This window comes from Xenopus laevis, chromosome 4L, assembly GCF_017654675.1.
Source record: "Xenopus laevis strain J_2021 chromosome 4L, Xenopus_laevis_v10.1, whole genome shotgun sequence".
Taxonomy (NCBI): domain Eukaryota; kingdom Metazoa; phylum Chordata; class Amphibia; order Anura; family Pipidae; genus Xenopus; species Xenopus laevis.
This window is the reverse complement of record NC_054377.1, coordinates 108,612,508-108,637,504: the sequence shown is the minus strand read 5'-3', so window position 1 is coordinate 108,637,504 and position 24,997 is coordinate 108,612,508. Positions and strand designations below refer to the sequence as shown.

The following is a 24,997-nucleotide window of genomic DNA, read 5'->3' as shown; positions in this document are numbered from 1 at the left end:
CAGTGATAAAACAAGCTTGTGTTCAAACACACAATGTAGTATTAGAAGAAATATGTCACTGATCTATAACATGTGACTCTCTGTCTGTGTTGGAACTATTATCCACAGTCTGTGTCAGTCTGGACAGCCACAGGTTAAAGTACATTGATTCTCACACCAGTCTCAGTTGTGACTTCACATAGGCAGATTTTAAATATCTCCATGTTTCAGCACCGGCATCTCTGAGACCTCGTGTAAACCTTTCCCTTTGAGGAAATTGGATTTGACCAGTAGAGTTTGTTATGAGCGTTGACAAAACAGCAGTGGAAGGCCTAAAATATTACTTCTTTAGTTTGAGGCAATGTTTGTTTCTTTTGGGTCTCTGGCCTTTGTACAGCCACTGAGGCTTGGATTTGAGAACCCTGAAGACTTGGGGCCTTAATAGAAACATGCTATACCATATTCAGTAAACCATTTACTATGCTATTTCAGATGTTTTTTTTCTGCAGCAGAGTTTGTAATCTGTTTTATATTCAATGTTACTGTACAGGCCCGGTACAGAAAAGAACAGAATTTATTCAAACAGCTTCCCTGTATCTCACTCATGGAAAACATCCTTAAAGATGGAACTGATGGCTGTGCAATATCTGCCCTTATTCACTTTTACTGCCCTGAGGTTATCCGGTTGGAAGGTGAGAATATTCAGTTTCAAATGAAAAATGTGCATCATGGCTCACTGGTCAGATTGACCGCAGTGATCCTCTTAGGGAGAAACCCAGTGATCAAAATGTCTCCTCAATCCATTCAGATAAACAGAACTTAAGACTCTGGTACTATCTGATGGGGATCACTCAAAAACACAGAAGTGAGTACTGCAGTAGCGAGTGCCAAGTTTGCAAGAAGCATAAGCAGTGGTGTACCTTCAAGTGGCCACACTCCCACCCAAACCTTGGATGGGGGCCTGTACATACACAAAGACCCCTGCTATGCTTCTGTCCACAATTATCTATTAAAGGAGACATATAGGTTAAATGAAAAAACACTAATTTTGTAGTCAATAATGAGTAATATATGGTGTTGCTTTTTTAATATTATTTTTAAAAATAGCCTTTATTAGAGCTCTCTATAGATGTTCACTGGTCCCTGATTGTTTGAAATGAGGGGTGGGTGTGTCCTAAAGGTCCCTGCCAGAAGCACAGTAGGAGGGGGACAGCCAATCACAGCCCTGCAGTCACACAAGCAAAGGTAGGCTTCAGTTCCCTATCACGTCCTGCTAGCTGCTGATTGGTTCCTGTCCTACAGTGCAGTGAGCTGAGTGCCATCCGCTCTCCTGCACAGCCTGGGAATTCAGGAAGCAGGAAGTGGAATAGAAGAGAGGGATTATTAGGGTTTTTGCAGAAATATTCAATAAATCAGCCTGAAACACTTTTTTAAGCACAATTCTTATATCTAAATGGGTATAACGCACTGGTACATTATTATTTTTTTACACAAAATGTCTCCTTTAACAATTAAATAAGCAGACAGTAAAGTTTGTAGTTTTGAAGCTGCTGGGGAGGTAGAACTACGATATACAGACCCCACAATCAGGGCCCACTTGTACCCTGGTCACTTCCACTACTATGGGCTATGCAATATGGTAGTTGCACCTCTGCCATAAATATACTGTTGATGTGGGTGTTATGGGAAGGGGTTAGTTTAGTCACCAAGCTGAAATTAACTGCAGTCCTCACTAGTAACCCATAGCAACCAATGAAAATGTTGCATTCACATCTCCGAATGTCACCGCTGATGCAAACAATTTTATTTCATGCAGTTAGACTAACATAATCTTCCTACATTGTAAAATGTTAATAGAAGTATTCTATGAACACACTCTATTAACACTCTCTAGTAGCATAAACACATGCCATTCTGGTCATTTTCATAGCACAGTGTGTCCTATCTGTTCATCAGGCAATTGGGTTTGTGTTATTAGGTTGTTAGTTAGTTTCAGCATTCTAGCTGGACTGCCTGATCCCATGAATATCAGCTTGTTTCAGATTAACAGGTTTAACCCCTCCTAAAAGATAGGAACATTAAAGAGTAGAAAGTGTATCTGTATGTTGGGACCCAGGTTCCACTGCTGCAAGAGACATGATTTATTTAATAATTATTCTAAAATATGTTTGTACTTAAAATAACCTGTTCAGCGTCCTGTATCGACATTTCACTTTCACCACTAACTTACCAGGTTTTGAAAGTTGGCCAACAATAAATAGTAGAGGAGAGCAAGCCCATATTGCAGACTTTTTACATGTGAATGGATTACTAAGGAAGTTATTTACTAAACGTTACATTTTTTTCTGGTTGGTGTTTTGGGCAAAATGTTTTTTAGAGGAAACAAAAACTAAAATTTTTCAAGATTTATTATACCCTAAAGCTGCTAAAAGTCCAAATCTGAAACTCTGCCTTTTCAAACCTGCTGAGGTCATGTGGAAGTCAATGGCAGATGTCCCTTTTACGATTTGAAGATATTGTGATCTGCACTGGGATTTCTGATAATACAAAAAATTCGGGTTTTCAGGAGATAACCTGAAAAAAATTGAGCGATTTGGGCAACAAATGCGTTTTATTTATGCAATTTTGCTCAATTTTACAGAGCCTTTTTCCCAACGCTACTTTTTCAAGTTATTTTATTGATAAGTAAGGTAAAATCATGGATAGGAGTTTGGTCGAGCTTGGTTTAATAAAAAAGATGTGATAAATTCGAGATTTTAGTAAATATCCCCCATAGTGTTTGAAAAGAGCCTGTGTGAGCACTATTTGGATGTCAGAAGGGTATGTAGTAGGGCTCTCCACCTTACAGCCTGTATCATCTTTGTTGTCTGTGAGGGGAAATATAAATTTTTATGTGGATCTTTCCTTTTTAGATATTTGCTTTAAGGAGTCCATGTCCTTAGCAGACAGTCTGTATAACCTGCAGATGATACAGGAATTCTGCCAGGAGTACCTGAATGGATGCTGCCATTTTACCCTAGAAGACATGCTGTATGCATCATCCTCGGTTAAGGTTAGTATCACATTAAGACTGTTACCTCCTTACAAGTTCAATGTCAGAAATATAAAGCCAAAATAAAACATTTAGCACATCAGTAAAATATGTGATCTTCATCAATTTTTCTATTTTTGAGTTTACAAATGTATTTTAAATGAAACAATAAATCTGGATTTTATTCTACCTGCATTGGTAATCTCTATCCCCACCATTGAGCCAGTGATTGCGCCTTTAACCTCATTGAATTGTGAAGTATAGTACAACAGGAGCTAAATGGAGAGGCAGAGTATATGTTTATATGTAACTTAGGTAGTTTGGCTTCTTAAAGTATTTGAAATGCTGTTTCTGCTGGGTGATATATTCAGGGCACTGTGTTTACTACCCGCAACTTTATTTTAATTTGCTATTGTTGCTGAGTCGGCCTGTAGGATTCCATGCATATTCTGTGGTGGCCTGGAGCCCTTCCAACAAAGATAATTACAATTGATTTTCTGTAGGCTTGTACATGCAATCTAGAAAGCAGTTGTCATTTTGAAAAGATGTTTAAAAAGTTGCACTAAGGTTAAAATAAAAGGCTTGTTTTATACAGCATTCTGTTCATGTTATACGACAACCTAGCAGCTCTTTCTTCACTGAGCATAATGCTGCTCCCTAAAACAATTAACAACGGCAGTCCGAAAGCCATAGGCGCTCTTGCACCCCCTTCGCACTCCTGTACGTGTGCTCCCGGGGTCGTAAATGGCCCTTGTATCTTGAGTACCAATGCTGTCGTTTCCACTGTCTGGGTTAAGTGGTGGATGAATTGATCACGTGTGCTAACCATAAATACATTAAATACATTCAAGCAAAGAAGTCCAAATCAGCATGAATGGTATGTAACTTTAATTACCTACAGAGGAAAGGGAGTCAGAATTTCAAAGGGACAGAAACTAAATAAGCGATGTAGTAAAAAAAGTGGGGAGAGCAGACATAATAGCTGCAGCAGCAGTGGAAGGGCTAATAGTAGCAAATTGTAGTGGTACATACATTCCTGAAGCAAATACACCTATTAAATGCTTATAATTATGTACCTATAGGAAGCTGTCCTTAGCATGTATGTATTGTTCAGTTATATGTACATTTCTGGAGGTCTGGTTAACATTTTGTTTCTACCCCCAGACCAATTACTTGGTGTTCATGGCTGAATTGTTCTGGTGGTTTGAAGTGGTGAAGCCCTCATTTGTTCAACCACGAGTTCTCAATCCAAATGGTAAGATGATTGCAGTATTGCTATATATACTAATCTTGTTTGGGGGGGGGGATTATGGTATTCCCACAGATATTTACACACACACACACATAGCGCTGTGGATCTTTTATTTGCATCATATGGGTTTAATAGTTTATTCTATTATTCTATATTCTATTATTATATATATATTATTTATTTTAAAATCATCCATGCACTATGCTACAATCTTTATTGCTTTGTATGTCACAAAAGCGTAATTATACTGTCATACATTTTTATAGTAAGATTTTGTATCTTTCGTTGATAATGGATATTTAATTTATATGCAGCTGCAGTGATCAAAGGGAAGAGTCCCAACTCAGCTCCACATCTGAACAGAAGAAACACCATAGGGGCCTCAAGTAATCCCAGGTACAAGTATAAACCTCTAATGTAGCCAGGGTCTTTTAGAAACATTGTACAAATTAGCGCCAGGGCAGCCACCCTTGGCAGCCAATCAAATGTTTTCTTTTATTTCTCTACCTGCTCGTTGTTTATTTGGAAAGGCACAAATTGTGCCAGTGTTGGTAAAGGAGCCAGATTAAGTCATAGTTGCATAAAGATACTGCTGTGGGTGATTTGTCTATTTAGAGAGGATTTTGTGAAGTGTGTGGGGGACAAATAAACTGTAAGAATATGGACATGATGTTATCCCAAAAATGCATTGAATATAGTGGATGCTACTGATGTGTTTGATAACTAGGGAAATTGTTATCCCTAATTTAGGGTCAAGAAGGAATGTTTGTTCTCCTGATAATGAATAAGCAGCTGAATATTTTTTTCCAGTGAATTAATTCAATTGTATCCATTATATGGACCATTTTTTTTTTTTTTTACAATACTTCATGTTCAAGGGCAAGCTTATAATAAAATGACAATGGGGCTCATGTATAAACACTGGGCAGTAACAGATGGCAACCAGTTTTGGCTTTCTTTTTTGTTTACCTGGCTGAAAAAAACTAATCAGTGATTGGTTGCTATGGGTTACTGCCTAGGTGCAAAGTTGCACAGCGTTTAGAAATAAATGACCGTGTGTTAAAAAGAAGCTTTGGAAAACCATTATTCTTTTTTGGAACACTTGAAAGCTCACTTGAAAGCAAAAAGCCTCCAAATTTCCCCCATGCAAAAAAATCAATTTGTACAGAATTTTGGATGTCCCTATACAAAGTATAGTACACCTACATAATTATGTGAACAAAGGCCGTTCTATGAAAGCAGGAATTGTAATCCCCAAATGAAACTTTTTACAGGTACAGTTATTTGTTTCACACGTCCTCTTTACTTGGAGGAATACATCAAACCTGATCTCAGGACTGGCTGTTTAGAAGTACCTAGGGTCTGAGAAATATGGTGGTCACTGGCAGGTTGTTCAGTTGATATTAAAAATTATCTTTTGCAGCCTCCAGATTCTATAAAATAGGATTTATAAATACTTTGTTGCATTAACACAGACATTCTATGTAGTTATTAATGAGGTTAGTGGCATACCAAATCCTTTTAGGCAAAGTCACACAAATTAAAATAGAGAAAGCTTTACATAGCATGTGGGAATTCTGATTTATTTTAATTCATGGCAATGTAGAAAAAATACAGTGTCTTGCATAGTCTCTAGTTTACCGTGTGCTCTTGTCTTATAGAATCCGACAGCCTATGTCTGAATCCCCAGGATCCGGTAAGAAACATCTACAAATTTGAACTTGATTACTAAAAGCAAAGCTGACTTGTAGGATTGGAGATTTTGTAGCATGGTTTCGGATCGGCCAATCACATCCCACAAATCGGATGTAGTTGCTTGGGTCAAAATATAATGGGACTGAAAATAAATTCTGATGTGTAAAATGCCTGACAGATTTGCCATCCGACATGCAGTCCTGTAGAAGGGAACGTTGCTTCTGCATCCCACAAGATAAAATCGAATAGGGTATTTTTTCATTGAAATACATTGACTGTTAGATGTAGACGCATGAACAAACATGAACATACAAATGTGACTTTATCTGATCCAATTTCCATTACAGCTGTGGGGATCAGATTTTGTAGGATTCCACAAAATCTTTTGCATGACAATCTTTTATGGGTTAGATAAGTTAAAAAATCTCCAGTGTTGCTGCAATACATTTGCTTAAAATATCATCATACATTTTTCTTTTTTATTGTGCCCAGTAGTTCTCTCTCTTTGTAGGCTATGAGCAAATTTAAGGAGTTAATTCTACAAATATACAAAATCTGGATTATCCAGTTTTCATTTCTCCAAGTAGGTTTGGAAAATGATACGGAGGGCTTTCATTAGACAGCCTGAATCAATGGTATCTAAGGCAGAACTAAGCCTGTAAGTCAGTTACACATCTGTCATATCTCCGAAATTTTATTATATAGTTATCATTAGACACAAATGGAAAATGCATTTAATATATATTTGTGAGCTATCATTGTTCCTTTTGCAAAGAACATTGATTCACAGCCAAATAAGTGTAATTGTGTCCCTTCCCCCCCAAATGTAGCTGTTATTCGAAGGTCATCATCTATGTCATATGTAGATGGTCAAGTTGGGACATGGCCTAAGGAGAAAAGGTGAGTAATAATAATGATTTCTTACTCCAATCTTCTTGCACAATATGAATGTCACCTTTATCTCAGTGACTAGTGCAACTGTTTTGTACAGGTTAAGGATCCATTATCAAGAAAACCCGTTATCCAGAAAGTTTCGAATTACGGAAAGGCCATCTCCCATAGACTCCATTATAAAGAAATAATTCACATTTTAAAAAATGATTTGCTTTTCTCTGCAATAATACAACAGTACCTTGTACTTGATCCCAACTATGATATAATTGATCCTTACTGGAAGCAAAATCAGACAGACTATTGGGTTTATTTAATGGCTACATGATTTTTTAGTAGACTTAAGATATGGAGATCCAAACTACGGAAAGATCCGTTATCTGGAAAACACCATGTCCGAGCATTTTGGATAACTATGGACAAAGTGACTTGATGTCTGCTAGTGAGAGGCCCAAAGACAAGCTGAGTATATATTTGAAACAGGATAATATTTCCATCCACTTATTAAACACATCACCTCTACTATAGAGTTGATTGTTTAGTAATTGCTTCCTCCACTGATCTGGTCATTTGATCAATAGTTGGGATGTTGGTCCTTGAGATTTCTTTGTTTAGCATGCCTGCTGCCAATCTGACACATAATATATTTGTTTGGTAACTGGATTGAATGGACGGATCTAGCTATTTGTTGGGAGCTAACAGATTTTAGGAATAACATAGATCACAAGTGTTACATTGTAAAGCAAGACCCCGAGATTTTCTTTTTCCACATAGCTAAAAGTATACCTTTAAAGCATAATCTTTACAGAATAAAGCTTTTGTATTACTGATAGACAGGACATTTTCTGTTATTTCATACTTAGCTGTGGAATTGATAAAACTTGCTGTGTTTCGTTGAATTGCTGTCAGAACATCACTTGTTTGACTATAGAAGTAGATAGACAAATCTACCAATGAAAGCAAACTCTGCATTAGTTTAAGGATTTCTCAATAAAGCTGGCCATAGACGTGCAGACTTTATTCCCACTTATGATGGAAGATGATTCGTTTCAATGGATCTACCTGCTACTAACCATTCAGATTAAATAAAGTAGTAAATATAACAAATCAGACGATGTTGTGGCCATTAATTGACAGACAGCAATCGTACCAAAGTTGTGTCTGACAGATAGTTGTGACAGTCACCCATTGATATAGTCAGATAAGCAATACATGCAGAGATATTCTCGTTAGCCGACACAAACCTTCTAACCTGTCTGATCGACTAAACTACTGATCGCCATTGTACAAAAAATGTCGGAACGATCCACACACAGTCAATTTTTAGGAACCTTCATTTTGTATGACCAACTTAAGCCACACCAAACTGGCCAGTAGAAGGTCAAAGAAGAAGGTCAAAAATGGACCGTTACACCTGTGTGCTCAGCTGATTGCTGTCTTAGAGTAAATGTCCTTTAATAAACCATACTGTACAGTGCATTGATCTGATAAGCTATATGGTTTCTTTAGCATGCCTATGGATGAAACTTCATTCACACTTGGCCCCAAGACTATAAACTGTAAAACCATCAGTGAATTATTGCACAAAATGTATGCCTGGTCTTTCTCTTGTCAGAATTCATGTGTATTTTTCCAACCTCTCATAACAAAAACATAAATTTTAACTTTAATAAATTGTCAACATTTAACAGACCACACTCTAGAACTGAATTCTGAAATAACCATGCTTATGTTTCTGAAAATACCTTTAATTTTTTCTTTGTAGATCATCTGTCCATGGGGTTTCCTTTGACATTTCGTTTGATAAAGAAGATGGGATGCAAGTTACAACTCCAAGCAGACCAATAAGGAGATCTATAAGTAATGAGGGCTTTTCCCTCAACTTGGCCCGTGTGCCCAAGCACATCCGTAAGAACCTATCCTTCCAGCCTATAAATGGGCAGGGCATCGATGAAGAATGGAGACAGATGTTGCCAAACCATAATGTGACCTCTACTACAAGCGATCAGTGGGACTCAGATGATGGAGAACAATACAAGCGACACAATGGCCCTGTTGATAACACAATCGATATTGATGAACTTGACAGTCCGATAGAAGCCCCTACTATCGAAGAAGCTCTGAATATTATTCATAACCCAGGGAAGACATCTTTCATTGGAAATCAAACAAACAATGGGTTTTTCCTTCACAACCATATCAATTTGGGTCTGCCACAGCCTGGTCTTGCAGAAGCTAACTTTGACCTCTTTGAGGAGACAAAAGGTACTCAAAGCCCAGTCACTGATAATACTGAAGTAGATACTGGAATCCATGTTCCATCAGAAGATATCCCATTAACTATGGATGAAGACTCTTCCTTGAAAGACTATACTGTTAGCTTAGATTCTGACATAGAGGACCATTTAAAAATTCACCAAGAATATGGCTGCCAGGTAGGCAATATTAGAGAGTCTGTTAGCCCTTGCCCAAGTTCAGTGGGTGGAAAATCCCAAGCAGGAAGTACAGCATCTTCTAGCTCTGGTATAAAAATGACCAGCTTTGCTGAGCAGAAGTTCAGAAAGTTAAACCATGGTGATGGTAGGAGTAGTGGAAGCAGCTCCCAGAAGACTACACCAGAGGGATCTGAGCTAAATATTCCTCATGTGGTAGCATTTGGCCAAACACCAGATGACAATACTCTTCTACAAGGGAGGGACACCACACAGCTGTTGGCTTCAGAGGTGGTGCAATTGAGGATGAAACTGGAGGAAAAAAGAAGAGCCATTGAGGCACAGAAGAAGAAAGTAGAGGCAGCCTTTACTCGTCAAAGGCAAAAGATGGGCAGAACTGCATTCCTTACTGTGGTGAAGAAGAAGGGAGATATAATATCACCTCTTCGAGAAGAACCTGCTGGTGGGGAAAGTGTTAAAGCAGCTGTTGAAAGTGATGGTGCCCATTTTGTAGACAATCCAAATGTAAACTCAAAGGTAGACCAAAATCAAGCAAGATGGCTAACATCTCCCACAACACCAGGAGATTCTGAAAAGTCTTGGAATTTAATAAGTCCTAGTGAAGAAAACATGGGAGAAGGAGAGATATTGGAATATACAAAGTCCATTGAGAAGCTGAATTATTCTTTGAATTTTCTCCAGCAAGAAATGCAGCGTTTGGCCCTGCAGCAGGATATGTTGATGCAAATGAGGGAAAAACAGTCATGGGTCATCTCACCACCCCAGCCCTCTCCACAAAAGCAGTTGCCACCACGAGACACAACAAAGCAAGTAACAAAGCCCTCTGTGACTTGGTCTCCAGCTCCTTGTTTCGCGATTGAATCCCCTCGTTCAGCACATATGTCACCACAACTGTCAGCAAAAAAGACTGTCTCATTTCCAGCTAAAACACCGAGAATTCCTCGTCCCAATGATCTTAAAATTGCACCTTTAAATCGAACATTGACTCCTCCTCAGTCTGTGGATAGTCTTCCCCGCCTTAGGCGGTTCTCCCCTAGCCAGACTCAGACAAGGTCATTTGTATGTTTTGGAGATGATCGAAAACCAGCTACAGATTATCAAAAGGCAAAGGAGTCATATCTTGCAGGTGAAGTACCTTCACAAGTTGAGTACAGATCAGATGAGTATCCGGAGAAGGAAAAGTCAAATGTGATTTCTGATAAACGTACTGAAGTGGAAATCAGACCCATTGAATCCACTGTGTCTGAGGTGCTGTCTCAACCCATTATAGAAACTGTGTGTGTCACACCCAATGATGATCAGTTCAGCCATCGAAGTCTGTGTGCCTCCAAAAATGGTAGTCTTATTGAAGTCCCACTTTCTAAGCTGCAGCCCCCAGATGTTGCACTTGAGAAAAATGAATTGGAACCTGATAAGGAGCAGAACAGCGAGGACCAGAAAGTTTGCTGTGGTTTCTTCTTCAAGGTTTGTTCAGAAACACTATATGGATGGTCTGGTACATGTGATCTGCTGTCCAAAATTTGGTTGAGATATGAGGAATATTTAAACCAATGAAGGTTTATGATCAGTTTGTTTATACGTGGCCTTTATTTTAACCAGAAATTGATTTGTGATATGTCATCAAAATCCTCTTTTATCATATGTCCTTGCTCTCTTTGTTTTCTGGTATATACCACCAACAATTAAAAATCAAGATATTTGTTGACAACTTGATTTGTTTTATGCTAAATCTGTCTCTTCATACCTGATTACCAGTTGTTTCTCTTATTTGTAAGCCATTGATTTGACTGACTGGGTTTATACATTGTGTGAGATCTGGCATAGTTAAGGGACATTTTGCCTGACCCTTTTTTAACTAGACTTTTTGGCTATACTGTAATTATAAATCTTCAAGCAGAGTAGCTGAAATGCTTATTACTCAGAGTTATAACTATAAATAAGGCTGATTTTATGTATCTATGTATATTGTATTCTAGCCTGCACCACAGCATTGATCGTACCACCGCATGATTGTAACTAACCCAGGCCTGGGTGCTACAGCCCCAATTCTCAAGTCAGGAAACATTTGGCTGTTCTGTTTCTTTGACAAAAATCTGACATCCTGGTTCGCTGAAAGGGGTTTATTCAAATTTAGCAAAGCTAATCTGTACGGTACAAATGAGACTATGCTGTTGCACACTGTCCTGTTTTCTGATGACTCTCACATTTTATATAGGATGACCGCCAGGAGGAAAATGACATGGCTGCAAAACGAGCAGCTTTGCTGGAGAAGAGACTTCGCAGGGAGAGAGAGGTTCAGCAACGAAAGCAGGAGCAAGAAGAAGAGTTAGAATACAAGAAGGAGGAAGCCAGGTTGGTGTAAGATTATGAGAATAAATACTGTTCTGCAGTTTAGTGTGGCAAAGAGATCACCAAACGATACATTTAAAAATAATTTTATAATGATTGGAAATCTACTTAGATATAAATCATAAAAGAAACAAAAGGTCTAACAACAAAATTACAATAAGTATATAAACACGTAAAACAAATACACACTAGAAAAACACACTCTAACTTAACTAGACACACTAAAATAACACACAATACAGCCCAACCACCTAATTCTTACCACACCGATAGACACTCAATGAAACATTTAACCCTAGAGCGATCACACAGCCTAAGTATAGCTCTTCTTAGTTCCGTTAGGTGTCTGGTCCAAATGCAAGGTTCCCCTGGTCTGGCAAGATGGTCACTCCTCTCCTGGGCCCTGTGTGGTCCCTCTGCCCTACTGTAGCCACACCTATATACAGGAGAGACCTGACTTCTAGAAGTCTCTTGATATTACTCAATTTGAATAATGCTAGCATATACCTAGTCGGCCAGATCTCGATCCGATCGGACTAAAAATCCTGTCGGATCGCGGCCGCATCTGTTCGTTGCCGACCGCCCGTAAAGCCACCGTTAGGATCTGATCGTTGGGCCCTAGGGCCCACGATCGGATCAGCCCGATATTGTCCACCTCAAGGATCTCTCCGTGTATGGCCACCTTAATAAGTCACATCCAAGTCGTTGCGGCGCACTCCAAAGTCAAAGGATCGCTCATAGGTTGTTGGTTAAAAATTCATCCTTTATTGGTTACATCAGTTTAAAAAGAAGAAATGCTTAGCGACAGACTCGGGGCGGCAGCACCCGGGTCACCCCGTGGAGAGGGTAAGCTGATCCTTATGCATACTTATCTATGAATATAAACAACTGTTGGAAGGAACGTGGGAAAGACTGTGTAATAAACGCAGGGCTCGGGGCAGGTGCACCCGGGCCAATTACCACCAACGGTGAGCGGATCTTAAACCGCTGTAATTTTTTATGATACAGGGGATCAACCTGATAGAAATTATTTATACCAATTGTAACCTCAGAATTGGTGTTGGGATATATATTTTGGACTGCTAACTGGCCACCTTAATAAGACTGTCTCGTGTCCAAGAGTCAAATGTTTCATTCTTAACTAACAAAATATATATACCTTACAATGTCCATCCAAATTTGACAATCTTACACTGGTAGACGAGAATCATTACATCAAGTACATTTAAAATAACTTTTATTTGAAGCACAAGTCCTACTTATACTTATATATGTTGCTTATTATTTATTCTGGTTCCATAACTTTCACTGGCTATTATACAATACAATAGGAATACTACATATGAAAGCATGTCTTCTAGATTACTGCTTTAATCTATGATATTACTGTCCCTGAAATAAATCAACAAAGACACATTTGATTCTCCACATTCTCTGATTATACCAACAAATTGTGCATGCTTGATTAATGCAGACCCAGTGATTTAGAGATGAAATGTTACTGTCATAGCTATAGAGGCAGTGTCCTCAAATGGGCTGCGAAGTTGTGCTGAGAGTAGTGAGCCTGTATTGTCATTTCAGAGACCACTACTGCAGAAACATCAGGTGATTTCCCTAACAGATTGTTTTCCATTCAGAATTTGCTGTAACATAATTTCTCGTACAGAATTATTTGTTTTGGCCATGAAGATACTGGCACTTACAAATGTGATGGAAATGGTTGCAAGCCAGAGAGGTTCAGATTTGATTATTTCTATATTTGTAATGGCATTACAGATAACATTTAATTTATAGATAGAGAAGTTAACAGGAAAAGTTAGGGTTTATGTGGCTAGCTTTGCTAAATAACATACACAACCCATCTATAGACTATAAACATGTATTACAGGTATAGGAACGGTTGTTTAGAATGCTTGGGACCTGGGCTTTTCTAGACAAGCGTATTTCTGTCATTTGGATCTCCATGTCTTACATCTATTAAAAAAATAATTTAAACATAAATCCAATAGGATTGGTCTTCCTTCAATAAGGGTTAATTATATATTGATTGGAATCAAGTACAAGTTTTATTATTACAGAGAAAAAGTATATAATTTTAAAAAATGTTAAGTTTTCAATTACAATGGAGTTTATGGGATATGGCCTTCTGGTAATTTAGAGCTTCCTGGTTATCGGAATTCCGGATAATGGATCCCATACATGTGCTTGCAGAAGAGGAGTGAAAGGTTTATGAATATATCAAGCAACATGATTAAGTTTTAAAGAGTTTCAGGCAAGAAAACATATTTTAAAAAAGGGAATTAATTTCTTGAGTTGGATGGTTCTAGGCCCAGACTTGTAATCTGCTGGTTCTGGCACATGCCAGAGGGGCTGCAATAAGATACCATTGGAAGTCGCTATTTAGTGGGCTGGTGGGGACTGTTTGGGCCTCTGTGTTATTGGAATGCCAGAGCCTGTTTTGACTCCCAGACCTTGTCAAGGTTCCAACCTATTTAAATTATATAAGTATTTTTAAAGAGGAAATATATACTATATATTTTGAACTGGTATTTATTCTAGAAAAACAAATTTGTTAACATTATTAGAGATACATTTAAAGTTTTTTCATCTTGAATAAAAGTGCTATTTCTGCAGGTTAGGAAGAATATTACAGGAAGTGAATTAATTATTAAATTACTCACTAGCCTAAAAAGTTGTTTTTGTAGTCTTTTAAATCAGTATATCAGTACATATATAAATGTTGCTCTTGGTGTGTAGCTGTCCTTTTACAAACCCTCCAACTAGTGATTGGTGAAAAAGGAATTTCTTTCGCTAAATCCAGCAACAGTGCTCTTTGACTTACCTGTCTGCTTTATTCTTACAGGCGTAAATCAGAAGAAGAACGTAGTAAGAAGGAAGATGAGAAGGCACGAAGAGAGTTTATCAAACAGGAGTACCTGCGCAGGAAGCAGCTCAAACTTATGGCAGATATGGACTCCATTATAAAACCCAGAGCCAACCATGGCAAGCCAAGAAAACCTCGGCCCAAATCTATCCATAGAGACCATCAACTAGAGTCTCCTAGAACCCCCATGAGAGCTCCTCCAGGTACCGGTTTCAGAGAATTGTGGTATAAAATAAACATATATGAATACGTTTGCTTTGCCTTTACAGAATGATTGTCGGATTGTTGCTTTTATTCATGTATGTAGGCCTTAGAGTAAACGTACAATTTAAAAGGATAAAATCAAAGGTGGCAAAATGTTAATCTCTCCACATATCTTGTGAGAATGAATGATACATTTAGAGGTAAAAGGAAAAAATCATTAGCTTAATCACAACCTCATAATCCTGATATTTATAAACTACCAGTTCGTATCAATACAAAAATCACCTGCCCTCTATATTGCCAGATATTATGATGGATCATTTTGGTCACATGTGACTGTCATGCCTAAGAAAAAGTGTTATGGTTGCTGGTCGTTGATCCAGTATGTAAATTTAAACACCTGCAGGCCACATTTAAAAAAAAGTGATTCAGTTTATTTTTTTTGCGTTACAATTTGTATCTTTGTTTTTTCTGCTAACAGAGGAAAGGAATTGTTTTTTTTATATTGGTGGTTTTTCCTTATGTTTTTTTTTTTCTTTAGTTTCCAGTCTGTCTTTGGCGTCTCTTAACACAGGTGACAATGAAAGTGTGCATTCTGGGAAAAGAACACCAAGGTAACTACTTTTTGGAAAATTGCTCATGCATCATGCATTGAACGTGTTATGACTGCCCCAGTAAACAGCACTAAGATCGAAGCATCCACTTGCTGTGATGAGTGATCATAATGTGCAGGAGAATTCACTCCTGCTGACTTACATATTGTTAAAAAAATGTACTGAGGATTAGGCAGTTTAATTCCTCCGTGTTTTACCTATACTTCAACTTGAAAAGTGGATTCAGAAGGGAAATCCTATGCATATAAAGGCACGCCTTAACAGGAATTATTCACTTTAAAGGGGTTGTTCACCTTCCAAACCGCTTTTTCAGTTCAATTGTTTCCATATTGTTCCCCAGAAATAAAAACGTTTTTCAGTTACTTAACATTATTTCTTATTTTACTGTGTTTTTTTTTGTTTTTTTTTAAACCTATGTTTAAAGTTTAATTTTCCTGTCTGTGGTGTTTGAATCTGGCAGCTCAGCAATTCAGGTACAGACTCTAAACTGGTAAAATTTTGCAACATTTAGTTGATACATTTCTCAGCAGCTTCTGTGGATTATTATTAGCAACTATTGTATCAATTCTAACAGCTGCCTTTAATGAAATTCAGGGATTCTGCTGAGCAGGGTCAAAGATAAGAAATGTATCCACTAAATGTATCAATTTAGAACAGTTTACAGGGTCGGCGACCCCCCCCCCCCGAGCTGCTTTAGAAGGTGAAAAATGACCCTTTACGCTTGAATATTAGAAAAACAGTCACACATAGAAAGTAATTGGAAAAAGTCGTTATTTCTAGTGAACTGTCCGAAAACAACTCTACTCTGTATTTTGAATTGCATTGTTGTCTAGTCCTTTTAGGTCGGAATCAGTGGAAGGATATCTCTCTCCTGGTCGCTGTGGAAGTCGTAATGGTGAAAAAGATTGGGAAAATGCCTCTACTACTTCTTCAGTGGCTTCTGCAACAGAGTACACAGGTGAGTGATAAGGATGGACATCTGCATATGCCACTTATAGGGCTGAAAGTATACGAAATGGTAATGACCACCTTGTACATATTGTGCCTTTATGTCCGTACATATAGGGGCCGATTCACTATGGGTCGAATATCGAGGGTTAATTAACCCTCGATATTCGACTAGGAATTAAAATCCTTCGAATATCGAAGTCGAAGGATTTAGCGCAGATAGTTCGATCGAAGGATAATTCCTTCGATCGAATGATAAAATCCTTCGAATCGAATCAAAAAAAGTTAGCCAAGCCTATGGGGACCTTACCCATACGCTAACATTGACTTCGGTAGCTTTTAGATGGCGAACTAGGGGGTCGAAGTTTTTTTTAAAGAGACAGTACTTCGACTATCGAATGGTCGAATAGTCGAACGATTTCTACTTCGAATAGTTCGATTCAAAGTCGTAGTCGAAGGACGAAGTAGGTCATTCGATGGTCGAAGTAGCCCAAAAAAACCTTCGAAATTCAAAGTTTTTTACCTTCGAATCCTTCACTCGAAGTTAGTGAATCGGCCCCTTAGTGTGCATTGCTTACAAGCAGAAATGTATATATACATAGCCTACGTTAAATTGGATATATAGTGGATAATGTACCCCCTACTGTAATTTATACAAATAACAAAAAGTCATAGAAGACTTGCGTGACCATGTAAAACCATGAGTCCACTGGCCAAGTGCTTTTATACAGGACAAGTTACTCAGATCTATTCCCAGTATAAAGGCAAGCCTGCCTTTGGTATCCTGCCCTTATATAATTATAAACTGAATCCAATTTCTAATTTGCATATGCAAATTAGGGGTGGGAGGGAACTCACGTGACAAAACAAGAAAGTAAAACATTTTTCCCTTCCCACCCATAATTTACATATGCAAATTTGGTTCGGTATTCAGCTAAATCTTTTGGGAGTTTGGCCGAATCCAAAATAGTGGATTCATTGCATCCCTAAAAAAAAAAATTTCAACTACTTTACTATATTGTCCTTTTTTAATATAATTGTTGAAGTTTCATCAAATGCTAACACACCTTTATATTGATTTTCATTATTATGCACTCCTTTATCAGTGGCCTTTTTTTTTTTAACTGTGTCTAATTTGTTTATGTAGATATTGGCTCCAGGATTGGGCACTATATTCTAGGTGAGGTCTTTCTAGCAACCAGTAGAAGTCTGCTAGTTCTTGTCTTCTCTTACTGATAGCATTAGCTAGCTTCCTCTGCTACTTTGCTTGGACTATGCTCTTAGTCTTATAGCCTAAAGTCTTATCCTTTTGTATAACCTCTCATTTTTGTTGTTGCTTACTCATGTTCACTGTTTTTTTTTATACCAGTGGTACGCAATGTCTCTTAACCAATGCCACACATGCTTTTACTAAAAACTGAGGCCTTGCCTAATGAAAGTGGGGTTAGCAGCTGTCTGCAGTATGTACTTTCCAATTGGTCTTCGTTGTTTAATTCTTATATTTTTTGAAATATTTGCCTTCTTCTTCTGACTGTTTCCAGCTTTCAAATGAGGGTCACTGACCCCATCTAAAAATAAATGCTCTGTAAGGCTACACATTTATTGTTATTGCTACTTTTTGCTACACATCTTTCTATTCAGGCCTCTATTCATGGCTGCTAGGTTAATTTGGACCCTAGCAACCATATTACTGAAATTGCAAACTGGAGAGCTGCTGAATAAAAATCTAAATAACTCAAAAATCACAAATAATAAAAAAAGAAAATCCATTGAAAATTGTCTCAAAATATCACTCCCAACAAAATTAAAAATTAACTTAAAGGTGAGCATCCCCTTTAAAATACAACAAAATGTATGAAGATAGTGCTTCAGATATTTAGGCATTAACCATGTAGCCAGTTAACCTGAAAATCTCTGTTTGTACAAATTCTTTCAATGTCCTTTAGGACATTTAGGGGAATACTGTTTTCATAGCTGCCTCTGAGGATAACAAGTCACTAGGAATCTCGGATCAGTTTCATTTGTGTACTATAAGAATTTGAACTGTCCCTCTGCTAAAGTTTTGTGCCTTTCATTAGTCGAGAGTATTCAAGCCCAATTTAAAGGAACAGTAACTTCAAAAAATAAAAGTGTTTTAAAGTAATGAAAATATAATGCAGTGTTGCCCTGCACTGGTAAAACTTCTGAGTTTGCTTCAGAAACACTACTATAGTTTATATAAATAAGCTGCTGTGTAGCAATGGGGGCAGCCATTCAAAGGAGAAAAGGCTCAGGTTACACAGCAGATAGCAAATAAGCTCTGTCTGTCTAATGGTGTTATCTGTTATCCATTTGTTAACCTGTGCCACAAAGCCGTTTTTAAATTTCCGCCATTGCTCCACAGCAGCTTGTTTATATGAACTATAGTAGTGGTTGTGAAGCAAACAAATCAGTTTTACCAGTGCAGGGCAACAGTGCATGATATTTTCATTACTTTAAAACACATACATTTTTTGGTGTTACTGTTCCTTTAAGTCTGCCACCTATGAACCCTCACAGACAGCCAAGATAAATATCAAGGGGAAAACTGCATTTCTCTGAATACTATATCAGCCTGTTTGTGTAGTGAAACAGGAAACATCCAGTCGGATTACAGTGTCTATAAACTGTAAGAACATTTTTCAGCAGTATAATACTCCATGAATGTGTTTATTGCCGAGAATATGCTGTGAGTACAAATAGTTGTTGGTTGAGTATAGTATACAGTAGTTGACCATTTGATCAGGGCCGGAACTAGGGGTAGGCAGTAGAGGCAACTGCCTAGGGTGCAATGATGGGGGGGGGGCGCGCTGGGCAGCTGCCTTTAAAATTGTCTTCTGACTAACCCTAGTCTGCACCCCTATGTCTTACTCCCCTTCCTTCCCTCTGTCATCCACCCCTCTCTCGCTCTCACCTTCCCTGCTGTCCTCCTCCTCTCCGTCGGCTCACAACTACCGCCCTCCCTCCCCTCTGTCTTCTCCTCCCCCCCTTTGCTCTCTCTGTGCGGGGGAAGAAGGGGTGGCCGGCCGGGTTGCCTAGAGCGGCCAGCCTTGCTGACCCTGCATTTGATCCAAATGTATTTTATTTCTGTATAACAGTATTTTTTTTTAGAAATATCCTATTTCTGATTTTGCAGTATTGAAGCATACCTTTTTAAGTAACTATTGCTTAAAGCTACCGTACTGTGTGTTCGATACTAATGAGGTTTGTATGACTGGATCTTTAAACTTTTTGTTGGTACTGACCAAATAACCATACAGTTATCTATATGTCACTCTGTTTATTAGTTCTCTAAAATAAATATAAATAAATAAAAACATCAATAGAATAATGAATGTACTGGGGTAATTTCGCCTGTTTCTTAATTAGAATAGTTTTTTTCTTTCAACAGGACCAAAACTTTACAAGGAGCCAAGTGCTAAATCTAACAAATACATTATCCAGAATGCTCTCTCTCACTGCTGTTTGGCTGGAAAAGTAAATGAAGGCCAGAAGAACAAGATTTTGGAGGTCAGCTTGACATCTGTTTGGCTTACTCTTTAGACAGAAGTAGTGTTTCGTTGCTTAATGAAGATGGCAATAGCCATGTATGCTGAGCTTTTGACAATAGTCCAGCACAACTTTGGGTGCATTCAGTAATCTATATCTGCATTTTTTGGCTAAACTTAACATTAATACAATTGTTTACCTCCTGCCACATTTTAAGTACTGCATGTTAGCTGATGGTTTTACTATGAGCTGTGAGGCCACACTGGGTACCTTACAGTAGGCTGCAATTTGTACTCTGTTCTGTCTTATGGGCAGTCTGCCCAACCTCCAGAGAGGGCCTAGCATAGTGCTTTCTTTTATTGTCTATTGGACAATAAGGTCAACCACCAGAAGAGGCCTAGCACACTGCTATCTTTTATTTTCTGTTGGACTGTCTGGCCAGTCCCCATAGTGGAGCTATTACCATAAATTGAACATCTGGCTTAGTGTTCCAGAATGGCTGTGTGTCTGCAAACAAAGGGTGGCAGTCACACAGCTATTCTGCACAGCAATATTTGCTACTTTCTTTTTTAGCGTTGAGACATTACATTCCTTCTGACTTATTCCAATTTTAATTATCATGCTGATTTTGTATAATAATATAACATACATTTTAATGTTTCGGCAAAAAAAAAAAAAAGCAATTTATAAAGACATCAATGAAAATACAGCATACAGTTGCATAAACTTGCTTAATATGCTGCTAACATGAAACTTTGCTATATTATTGTCCTACAATCAACAAAGCTACCAGAAGTACAGACTTTTGAAAGCCTAAAATGTTCTCAGTCACCATGTTAAAGGAGATGGAAAGTATTTTTGCACTTGGGGGTTCCAAATGTTAGGCATTCTCAACTGATTTTATTTACATACCTGAAACCCCGCACCAGTGCTCCTATCAGCAGAAATCTGCACGGGTTCTTCCAGAGAGCACCACAAAGCGATCCTCTTCCATCCTCCTATTTCTTTGCACGGCTGTGCATGCGCAGTCGAGTGAAAAGCAGAACTTTAACGAAGAAGTCTCCTTTTGTTCTACTGCGCATGCGTCTGCCCCGGGAACAGTGGCGTAACTATTCGCAAGTGGGCCCTGGCGCAGGATGGGCACCGGGCCTCCCCTATCGAGCCCTCCCCCCTATGAATTGGGTGCTGTAGTATTGCTGGCATGCATGCTGTAAAATCTCCCCCTGCCCAGCCGCCCACGATAACCATTATTGTGGCTCCAAGGGCCCCAAGGGAGTGCGGGCCCTGGTGCGTTTGCACCCACCGCACCACTGGTAGTTACGCCACTGCGGGGAAATTTGAAGAAAGAAGAAGCCGGAAGAGGATCAATCAGTGGTGCTCGCCCCAGGCCGGTGCCGGTGCCTAACATTTGGCAACCCCAAGTGCAAAAAGACTTTCCTTCTCCTTTAACGGCTTTTTGAATGGAAGGGAAGAAGGGTAAATAAATAAGAATGTTTGGAGACACCAGGCTTTTTAAGGTGAGAGAATGCTGAGGTTAGGTTTTCCCTTACAGAATGAAGTAGAAAAAAATGCCATGCAGGGTTCCGATTCATGATATTGTGGTTTGTTTTACAAGTGATGTTTTCTATGGAACTGTAAAATAAAAGAGAGCAATAAGAAAAAAACGGTGTTAGACTTACATTTGCAAGGAAACAAATGACCATTGGACCCTAACTAAAAGTCAGAAAGGGCTCGGAACAATGTCAGGATTGAAATGTGTTAACACTGAGCTCAAGCTGAAGGTCACCACTAACCTCTATAATTGTCATCTATTTAAACCTCTCTTCCCCCCCCACCTCTGTTACAGGAAATGGAAAAATCCAACGCCAACAACTTCCTAATCCTCTTTCGTGATGCCGGGTGCCAGTTTCGATCTGTTTATACTTACTGTCCGGAGGCAGAGGAGATTAACAAACTGACAGGCATTGGACCACGCTCTATCGCCAGAAAGATGATTGATGGTCTCTACAAGTATAACTCCGACCGCAAGCAGTTCAGCAACATACCTGCTAAAACCTTGTCAGCCAGTGTGGATGCTGTGACCATTCACAGCCACCTGTGGCAAGCTAAGAGACCTGTAACCCCCAAAAAACTCTTATCCCCCAAGGCATAGCTGGGCCTACTGAGGATCAGCTAACTTGCTCTTGAAATTAAGCAGTTCTTTGTTGCCAATGAGACATTTAGAGCTTGAAACTAGACAATTAAACTGCTGTCTGTACACACAACTGGAATGTAGGACAATAACTACCAGGGCTTATATTATGAGGGTGGGTACGGAGAAGGGATGGGGATGGGACTGGTTATTTATCACAAGTCTTTCTGTTCTTGTGACTGGGATGGGTTGTTGTGTTTACCTGAATTCTAGGGACACAAGCATTTTTGACACTTAAGCACTGATATTTGTCCATCTGTAATGAGTGGAATGACTTGACATCTCTTGCCTTATGTATTCTTTTTTTATTCTGCATTTGCGTACATATGTGATGTTGAGTAAATATTGAGGGTGGAAGGTTTGTTATTGTGGGGAAGAACAATATTAAGTGTCTTGCTGCCATGGGGACCAGAAACTTATGGCCTGGCATACTTCTTTAAAGCTTTTTTTGGCTCTAATATAATGACTAGGAGCAGCAGGCCAGCTTACCTCAGTATGTACAAAGCCAGTAAGAGTGTGATTGAAAGAATCCTTCACAGAGAATTATTTTTTTTAGTTTTATGAAAGAGCTTAAGAAGTTATTCAGGGAATAATGTAAGCACTGAAGTTCCCATGAGTCTGACATTCCCAGAATGCAAAGTGTGATTGTGCAGTTAATAGGTTATTCATTACTAATTTATGCTTGGCCTATAATTATTATTACTTTACATTATTGATTTAGAAACCTCATGATGGACAGTTACTGTAGTGGGGTATTTTCAACTTGATATCAAAGAAACATTTGTAATGTTATATTATTCTATTGGGTAGCAAACGTCTTAATGGTTTTCTGCTGTCACTCTACTGTTTGTTACATGGTTGGCTTTGGTTAAACTTTAATCGAACCCAGCAATATCGTGGTGGAACGCTGAATTCATTCCAATGAAAAATATTAGCATCAGTGTTAAAGCAAAAGGAATTCCTGCTAGCAGGTCATAGAGTTCCAATGGGTGTGCACTTTTTGTTTTGTTTTTTACAAAGGAAAGGAAAAGTATGTTAAATGTTGGTGCTTTCATTGTTTTCTTTTAAAAGCTAAATTGCTGTTTGTCTAAAAAGTATTGCATTGCAAAATCTTTCATGTTGAAAGTACAGATTTCCTTTTATATTGCACAGGGGTCACTTCATTTTAGGCATGTTTTCTCACATTTACTTTTGAAAACAACTGACTATTTTTTTTAAGTAATTACAAATTCCATTTTGTATATGGATTACAGTCATGGTGTTGCATGGTGTGTGGTAGTTTAATCTTACACAGGTAAATTTGTTCAGCAGCTAATGTCTGAGACGGAAAGCCCAGCAGCCTAGCTAGTTTTAATGTGCCCTATAAAAATCATCAGTTGCTAAAACCACATGCTTTTATGATCTGTGGACCTGAAAGGTGGATATTCATGTTATTAATTGACTGCCATTAGTCCAGATTATAGCAGTCAAAGCATGTCCAGAAACATAAGAACATTCCAGTTGCTTTTCTGATGGCAGTACCCCTGCCTGCTATCCAAGGCAAGCAAATCTATTATTTTGTGTTCCGTTAGTTCACTAATATTAAGTAAAATAGTGACATTTTTACTTAGAGAAGCTAATAAAGGACTAGTGTTGCAAGGAGGGTTTGATTTCTCAGATATATGGCTGTTGTGTTTGGAAAGATAAACTCTCACACTAATCTTTTATTATTGACACTTGTGTTTGTTTACAATCTAGTAGATGTTCTGCAGTAAAAAAAGGAAACCTCACCTGGAAGTGTTCCAGGTCCTTTGCTATAGTAGTAGATAAGGACATTTTTTAACAAGAAGTTCTAGTTATGTGGAACGGATTTTGTTCCACTAAACTTAATAAAGTCTTTTTATACCACATAAATACTGAATGTAAATGATAATTCCCTCTAAATACAGCTTGACAGCCCTGGAAAGTTAGACATAGCTTTTGTATAAAACACAGTGTATCAGTATTCTGTTTAAGGGTATGGAAAGGCAAACATTTTCTTACGTGTCATGATAAAACATGCATGTTTCCAAAATAAGCCGTGTGAGCAGGCCCTCCCGTCTTATTTTTGTTCCGTAGCCCATATTCTTGTAAAACCCCAGTTATAAGTTATTGTAAAGCTCTGCATAACTTGCTGGCACTAAATAAATAGATAATGATTATGATGGTGGCTATATACCCATTACAAAATAGCTACCCTTGTGCTTGTAACAGCTGTTCCCCTTTGCAGTCAGGTTGTTTGGGATCACACTGAAAGAAAGAAAGCACTGTGACTGGTAAGTATTTTGTAATGAGTGTATATTGGAAATATGGGTTTCATCCCTCAGAATTAAAAAAAAAATGTGCCTTTCCATCATCTTTAAAAATGAAAAAAAAAAGTCAGTATTCCAAAATGCCAATCTTCACTTGCGTGAGCTGTATGTCAATCAGATGTAATTTAATGTACGGTATGCCTCTGGTTGGTTAACTTGAAAGCAACTCCATGTACTTCTAGATAAAGCAATAACACTTTGATTCTGAATATTTGGACGTTTGATTCTGTCGCTTGTTATGCACATTGTAAGTCTGAAAATGCACTTAGATGAGTCATTTCTGCCAAAATAGCTAAAACTGCAACTTACACTAAAACACACTATTTGTAAAGTGTCCTGTTATAAATTTAGTCTTTGAGCTTGTGCCATAGTTTTCATAGCATATTGTTAAAAAAAAACTCTATACATATATTGTTTATAGGAGAATTATCTTGTATCCTGCACTAAATCTTTGGTGGTTTGTGCACTATGTGCTAAACAAAATAATCAAAATTATTTTGTTGATGTTGCTGTTTATAAATCAGAGTTTAGTCTTTAGGACCAACTGAGAGATTTTGTGCTGGAAGGCAACCGTTATTTCAGCAGTAGGAAGAGTTGCTTTTCATTAAAGGAATGTTCAGTAGTAGGAGCCAAGGGGAGAATTTTCAAACCAGCATTAATGCAAAATAT

General features: G+C 38.2%; 1 protein-coding gene across 4 annotated transcripts in view; it reads left to right on the top strand.

Moving 5' to 3' along the window:
* The window catches only part of LOC108714441 (calmodulin-regulated spectrin-associated protein 2), a 61,120-nt gene extending 38,034 nt beyond the window's left edge, over positions 1-23,086 (top strand). For 2 of the 4 annotated variants that reach the window (XM_041590607.1, XM_018258674.2), the window contains 14 exons: positions 530-671; positions 2,892-3,031; positions 4,175-4,265; positions 4,577-4,658; positions 5,924-5,958; positions 6,788-6,857; positions 8,614-10,765; positions 11,517-11,653; positions 14,514-14,737; positions 15,280-15,352; positions 16,186-16,310; positions 17,448-17,480; positions 19,710-19,828; positions 21,654-23,086. In XM_041590607.1, the coding sequence (XP_041446541.1) occupies positions 530-671; positions 2,892-3,031; positions 4,175-4,265; positions 4,577-4,658; positions 5,924-5,958; positions 6,788-6,857; positions 8,614-10,765; positions 11,517-11,653; positions 14,514-14,737; positions 15,280-15,352; positions 16,186-16,310; positions 17,448-17,480; positions 19,710-19,828; positions 21,654-21,959 (3,729 nt within the window). In that variant the 3' untranslated portion in view covers positions 21,960-23,086. The remainder of the gene's footprint in view (positions 1-529; positions 672-2,891; positions 3,032-4,174; positions 4,266-4,576; positions 4,659-5,923; positions 5,959-6,787; positions 6,858-8,613; positions 10,766-11,516; positions 11,654-14,513; positions 14,738-15,279; positions 15,353-16,185; positions 16,311-17,447; positions 17,481-19,709; positions 19,829-21,653) is intronic. The other 2 variants (XM_041590608.1, XM_018258675.2) reach the window with 1 other exon arrangement.
* The last annotated feature ends 1,911 nt before the right edge of the window (positions 23,087-24,997 follow it).